Here is a 6,964-nt window from a genome sequence, read left to right on the forward strand (position 1 = left end):
GATTATTAAGCCCATATTCTAGATCAGTGGTGGGCAACCTGGGGGCTGCAAGCGGCCCGTCAGGGTAATCCGCTGGCGGGCTGCGAGACAGTTTGTTTACATTGACTGCCTGCAGGCACAGCCGCCTGCAGCTCCCAGTGACTGTGGTTCAACGTTCCCGGCCAATGGGAGCTGCAGGAAACAGCACAGACCATGGGGACCATAGTGGTAATATAACTTGTATATATAAGATGGAGTAATGAGGGGAGAGCTTCACATGGTAGGGAGCTCAATAGAAACTTTTGTCTCCAGGAGGCAAGATCATCTATTTAAGAAACTTGCATCCCTCTAGCTAATCCACTTTTCCTAAAGATATTTTAAACCAGCACTCATTGGGAGGGGCATATTTCATTTCCCCATTTCCCTCCCAGTCACTCTGATAGAGTAGGCCCCAATTCCCCTTATGCAGCAGGCTAGAACATTCCAAGATTGTCTAAACCTCTAAGTGTAGCAGACTGCATGCATCCCTTTCAGCTGTGTACAAAAGTCCCCAAAACACCAATGGGTTTCACCTTTTGGGCTGAAATCCTGGTCTCTCTGAAGTCAATGGAAGTTTTGCCAGTGACTTCGCTAAGGCCAGAATTTCACCCATAACATTTTGCTAAGTGTCCCAAAATTAGAGTATTTTTTCTCTCTAAAATTACTATTACTGCATCTGAACTAGCCTTTTGAAATGGGACATTTTAGATAGCAGATTGCAAGGCTTTGTTTGTGTTTTGCTTCTTCCTGTAAGAAAGTCTAACAAGTTCTTCAAAGCTGTGGTTGCAATTGTGCTCTTTCTGAAAAATTAGAACCCAGAATGAATGTGTATTTAGAAACAAACTCAGCATTCTACTCACGTGGTTGGTCAAAAATAGATTTGATTTTCATGTGCATTCTTTTAGGACGGGACATTCTTGGTGAGAGACAGCTCAAGAAAAACTAATACACATCCATACGTACTGATGGTATTATACAAAGATAAAGTATATAATATTCAGATTCGTTACCAGGAACAAAATCAAGTTTACTTGTTAGGAACTGGCCTGAAAGGAAAAGAGGTAAAGTATGTTTCTTTCTTTGCATCACCTCCTCCCCCTTTACCAGTCTCCAGCAGTTTTACCAAGAAGAATGTCACTTAGTTCACTAAAGCTATTCCAGATACAAACTGGTGTAGTGAAGAGCAGAATCAGGCCCAGTGACTCAAATTCAAGAAAAACTGATTGCCTTATAATACCTCACAACTTCATTGGGTGGGTAAAATTTTGGACAAGAATGTTCCATGGAGATATCCAAGATGGGAAGACCAGTACAGGAAGCAAATGCTGATGCAGTGGTAGATGACCTCACAGTCTATTCCAGTACAGCAATTCATCCAAAACTTAGTCACAAGAGAGCATGAAATAGTCACAGTCTAAATAAATACTATCGCTTTACCCTGAGAAGTAGTGAGAATCCTGACAACACCCGCCTCCCACCGCCTTTGTTTTTAATCCACAGGATTTTTCTTCAGTGGAAGATATTATTGATTACTTTCAAAGAACACCCCTTCTGCTGATTGATGGAAAAGACCGAGGTTCAAGAAACCAATGCAAGTTAACATATGCTGCAGGATCTACTTAGAAGAAAGCTTAATGTCTGGGATCAACGGTCTACAAGAGCATACAAACCTCATGATATTTCCATTTGTATTCAGTGAACTGAAATTATGAATTAAATTTTTTTTATTTTAATGAAAAAATATAATTCTCTCATTTTAAAGTGTGTTTTTAAAAAACAGATTTGCAAAATACTTTCTACAATGTATTTATTACTCTACATTGTTCATACACTGCCATGAAAACTCTTCATGTGAGTGACGTCATTTTCCAACATCCATCTCGCATGTGAAGTGTTCTCCATTCCATATTATAGGATTACATGTAGTTTACATAGCAGAGAATTACGTTGCTTTCTTATAAAGCAAAACTATGCAAACTATTGTTCATGTCAAGTTTATGGTACCAATTACATTAAGCTGCAAACTGAAATCAATTAATATCTGTATAATGCTTGTACAGTACAGAGTAACTTCTAGTGACTGTTATCCGTATTGAAAGATTGTATTGTTTACTTTGATATATTTTATGTAAGCTGATAGAAAATTAGAAAAATCTTGTGTAAATTGAGTCAATAAAAATGCCATATGTCACAGTCCACTTTTCAGTAGAGACCTGCACTTTCTGGCTACATTTATTATAATGGTAGGAACTATGTGACTTGTTAATTTAATGGTCTAGACGGTATATGTTCCCTCTTCTACATCATCTAGAGACAACTTCCATTCCCAAATCTGTCCCTGTATATATTGGGTCCCAACAACGCATAACCTTGCACCCACTCCTTTCTGCAAAGAACAGGCTCTTAAAATGGCAGTGTAATTGGGTCTCACCTCATCTGGTGATAGACCCTGTCTCTATCTCAGTTTCCCTACTCTCAGAGTTCTCAAAAACTGTTCCTGAGTTTTGTGCATATCAAATAAACACCCCTCCCAGGATCCAGTACATGAAAACAGCTCAACAAACAAAGACAGACATCCAACGCCTAGCATCAGGTCTTACCCTGTTTGATTGGGGAGTGAGATCACATGGCTCAGCCACCAATTGTACTCTCTTGATGCAGGTCAAGAGAAAATGATCTTCTTCTGACCATCAGTAGGAGCCACAGGCTGGACCCCTAAACAAATGCAAATGGCATCTCCCTTCAAATACCCACCTGCACTGGCCTGTCCAGACTACTTTCTTCTAGGATTACCCTTCCTCAGAACCTCCTAATTCCCTTTTCAGGAATTTTGCTTCTGTTCTTCAGTGCAGGTAGCTCCAGTAAGGCCTTTACCTTTACCTTTAGCTGGTGCGGCAGACTCAGACCCAGCCCCAGGTCCCTCTGCTGTTAAGTACCCTTTAAGCACCTCCTTCCTGGAGGTCTGTCTCCTTCCATCCTGAGAAGACTCACTTTTATATAAAGTACAACCCCCGGCTACCATCATGTGATGTTTAGTCACCTGACCAAGCCACAGGCTTACACTCAAACTCATTACCCAGGAAGTAGATAACTAAGCAGGGTAGGGCTGATAGGTCTGGGATAGGTGCCTATTCCACATTCTTCATGAAACACTGGCATTTTCTGTCTTAAAATATAAACTGTAATTCAGAATGAGTTAAAAATATTAGGCCCCAGACTGACTTAATAAGGAACAGGGGTGGTCCCATTGTTTGCCTAAGATCTTATATTTAATTCCATTTTCTGGCATGTGTGTGGTTTGAGTCTTCCTTCTAAGTTTGTCAGCCTTACCCCTCCGTTAGTATCTTGTAGCTGGCTGCATTAGGGGCAGAGGAATGGTTTTCAAGTCACCTGCTATTTTACTCATAGCTATAGGTTTGTAGTGAGGAAGACAGTGGGGCAAATTGAAGGTCATGCCATTTTCTTCCCTCCCAGTGCTGTCTTCTTGCCCTTGAGCTCATCTGGGTTTAGCACCACTTTTCCCAGTTGGGAAACAATGATCTAGCTGGTAGTAAATACTTCTAATTGTTACCAATTGGTCTTGATTCAGATCAGTTAACTTGACATGAAAGACGTTATATCCCATAAACAATTTCCTGAGCCATCTAGTTTCCTGTGTCACTGTTCTCAGCAACCTCAGCTGTTTAATAAAAAGGGGGATTTTGGAAAATGTATAGACTATGGACCAATTATTTACCTTTTTATTATTTTAGTTGTTTCTGAGTTATTCAAATATTTGTTTTTCACATATTGAAACATTCTTCAGATACTACTTTTCATACTCTAATAACACAAAATGTCATATTATAAAAATTTCAACCAGAGCAGAAAACCATGCTGAAATTTTAATGGCTCAAAGAGAAGAATTGTTAATGGAAGCATCAGCATGGAACTTGATGGAATTATGTAATTCCTCAAAATCTGTTTTCTTTTCTTCTATCTCCCTTGAAACTGTGGTCTTCACCGGATGACTGAAGTTCAAAGTAAGGTCACAGAGCAGCAGTTGGCTTTTCACTGTTAGAAAAAGTACAGTATACAATCATGAACATTTACTGTATAATAGGTATTATATGGGTGGCAATTTACTGTAGAGGTTTGGTTTCTTTTAATGTAGAGTATTCTACATTTAACTCTTCTGTAAATTAAAAGGATGATAGCATTTCTCCAACGCATTTAAATACAATTTGCTATTAGTGTATTACTATATATCTTTTGTTAGGAAGCTATGATATGTACTTGCTGAAGAAATTAATTGTTATCTAGCAGGACTTTTCCATGTTTGATTAATATGGTCCTATTTTTTGTACAGTAAGTATGATTTTATTAAATTTTCACCATAAGGGGACAAATTCTTGTTTCATTATATAGAAGGAACAACATAATCACAAAATCTGCATGAGTTCATTAGCAGCTGTGAAATGTACTCAGAGCTAAATAAAAGATAGAACAAATTGTTTATCATAAGTACATAGATATATTTCAAGGGACCACTCAAGGTGAAGTGGCCCATTAACATTCCAGCAGTCATGGGAGGGAAAGGAAGAGGGGGAGGCAACTGGGGTGGGGGTGGGGGCGCTGTTAGTGGGTTACAGATTGTTATAAAAAGCCACAATTCCAGTGTCTCTATTCAGTTCATGAGTTTTAGTATGTAGCAAAGACTGAATACATGAACTGAATAGAGACACTGGATATAACAATCCATAACCCCTCCCCAGCTCCTTACTTCCCCTTCTCCCCCCCACTTCTCCCCCAACCCTCGCTTCCTTCCCCCCCATGATTGGAGGGGTGTTAACAGGCCACTTCACCTTGAATGGTCGCTTAAAATATGTGTTAAATACCACTAAACAATCCTTGTATTTAGCTGTGACATTCTGAGTACATTTCCCAGACCTGAAGAAGGGCTTTGTGTAAGCTTGAAAGCTTCTCTCTCACCACCAGAAGTTGGTCCCATCAAACATATTATCTCACCCGCCTTGTGTCTCTAATATCCTGGGACTGACACGTCTACAACAACATTGCATCAAACAATTGAGTCATTTCCCCTTTAGTTTGATGATAGATACAGTCAGAATTACCATTTAGTTTCTTCAACTCACTGGACATTTTATCAATATTTTTAATTGCAGTTTCCAGGCTAAACTGCTGGTCAGCAACATCACTCTTAAACATCTATAGGAAACACAAATAACATCAGAATTGGTATTATATATGTGCAATCTTTGAGCATTAGTAGTTTTGAATTTTTCATTCAATTTTTTTTTAAAAGTGCATTTTTGAAAATGAGCGACATGCAAAAATCTTTTTTTAAATGTTCCAGTTTTCATAAAAACCAAAAATGTCGGTTTTATTTTTTATTTCCCATCAGGCATTACCACTTTTTCTTTTATTCCTTTTTACAACTGCATGCAATAGAATGAAAATTGTCCAGGGTTCTCTCTCCTCCCCCTAAATGGAGTTAACTTAAATGTTCAGAAAAAAAAAATACCCCTTTTTATTATTTTAATTAAAGCAGCTTAGCAGCAAAAAAACACCTAAAAATCAGCAAGATTCTTATGAGGTTTTCGCTTTCACTTGTCTGGTTTAAAAATACCCCATTGTGAGCTTATCAAAGAAGAATAAGAAAATGTAGTGCCAAAAGATACTTAATACACTGAAAGCAAAGCTTGTAATGAAAAAACAACGAGGAATCCTTGTGGCACCTTAGAGACTAACAAATTTATTAGGGCATAAGCTTATCTACACTGGCAATTAACAGCGCTGCAACTTTCTCGCTCAGGGGGGTGAAAAAACACCCCCCTGAGCATAGCAAGTTGTAGTGCTGTAAAGTGCCAGTGTAAACAGTGCCCCAGGCTCGGAGCTACGCCCCTGGTTGAGGTGGTTTTTTTAGACTAGCCGGCTAGCACTCTGAAACTTCTAATGAAAGTTAATCTTCAATTATACATATTAGCCACAAGATGGAGTCATTACAAAGTTAATATAGAAAGAGAAATTAAATATATTAATGAAGTTATACCATATGACAGATGCTTATTAATACATATAAATATCCTGACAATTTTATTGCTAAGATCCTACTACTCATTTTTCATCTCCTGACCAAACTTTTCTTTTTTCTTTTTTTAGTTTCGGGGTGGGGGGGAAATAAGAGAAATAAGAGCATTAAACCATTTGAAAGTAAGTAGCAAATTTTAAGATTGTTCCAATTTTTAACTGCCTGTACTTTTTTTTAAACAGAGCTGCTTCCAGAAAAATATACACAAAAAGAAATTTCAGATGCATCGATTTTTTCTTGTCATTCTAAGTTTATATATAGTTTGTGAGAATCACCTTGGAAGTGTAACAATGTGTAATAATTTATTTGGAAAAGCTCTGGGAAGTTTCCTAAATGAGCAATATGTTTATGCCTCTAAGCATTCTTAGGTGATAAGTTGCAACAATAAAATCAAACTTACCTTGAACATAGATGTTTTGTCCAGTTTCTTATTCCTGCAAGCTGGGGGGTTTGTTATCATGTAAACGTCATTAACCAGAGACAAAGGAGATCCTAAAGAGAAGGGGGAAAGTGTGCCTCATACTTTTGCAGTAAAGTAAAATATCCTTGCATTGCAGACACAAATTAAAATGTAGGACTGGGTAACACTGATTACATTTTTATTTTCATTAGTGTCATTTCAAATGAGTGGGTGCCTTTTTTAAGTAAGAAATCTTTTACTTGTCTAAATCTAAATGTTTCTATTAGCTGATTTGGCCTTCCTTTAAAGTGCTATGAGTTAAGGACTGACCATAAACTACTGAAAAGGTACCTTTGCAGTAGTTCCAGCCAGGACCCTGAGATCAACATTATGAACATTCTGAAGGTTGGCCTTCAATTCCTCCTACAAAATCATAAAACACTAATAGTCTGTGC

The 6,964-nt window shown here is 38.0% G+C and overlaps 2 protein-coding genes across 2 annotated transcripts in view; one reads left to right on the forward strand and one right to left on the reverse strand.

The window, feature by feature from the left end:
• Positions 1–2,213, forward strand: part of LCP2 (lymphocyte cytosolic protein 2) — a 51,236-nt gene extending 49,023 nt beyond the window's left edge. The window contains exons 20-21 of the mRNA XM_065409533.1: positions 924–1,079; positions 1,519–2,213. Of these exons, the coding sequence (XP_065265605.1) occupies positions 924–1,079; positions 1,519–1,641 (279 nt within the window). The 3' untranslated portion in view covers positions 1,642–2,213. The remainder of the gene's footprint in view (positions 1–923; positions 1,080–1,518) is intronic.
• A 1,697-nt stretch (positions 2,214–3,910) lies between these two features.
• Positions 3,911–6,569, reverse strand: C8H5orf58 (chromosome 8 C5orf58 homolog). Its single transcript, XM_065409154.1, has 3 exons — positions 6,510–6,569; positions 5,133–5,226; positions 3,911–4,071 (listed from the first exon to the last, which is right to left on the reverse strand). Exons 1-3 carry the CDS (start codon positions 6,567–6,569, stop codon positions 3,911–3,913), a joined length of 315 nt encoding a protein of 104 aa, XP_065265226.1.
• Between the last annotated feature and the right edge of the window lie 395 nt (positions 6,570–6,964).

The sequence above is a fragment of the Emys orbicularis genome, chromosome 8 (genome assembly GCF_028017835.1).
Source record: "Emys orbicularis isolate rEmyOrb1 chromosome 8, rEmyOrb1.hap1, whole genome shotgun sequence".
NCBI classification, from domain to species: domain Eukaryota; kingdom Metazoa; phylum Chordata; order Testudines; family Emydidae; genus Emys; species Emys orbicularis.

Coding starts and splice junctions, on each gene's coding strand:
- C8H5orf58 (XM_065409154.1), bottom strand. CDS start 6,569: ATGATAACAAACCCCCCAGCTTGCAGGAATAAGAAACTGGACAAAACA. Junction 5,227..6,509: donor ACAAAACATCTATGTTCAAG/GTAAGTTTGATT, acceptor TGTTTCCTATAG/ATGTTTAAGAGTGATGTTGC. Junction 4,072..5,132: donor TGAGTTGAAGAAACTAAATG/GTAATTCTGACT, acceptor TTTTTCTAACAG/TGAAAAGCCAACTGCTGCTC.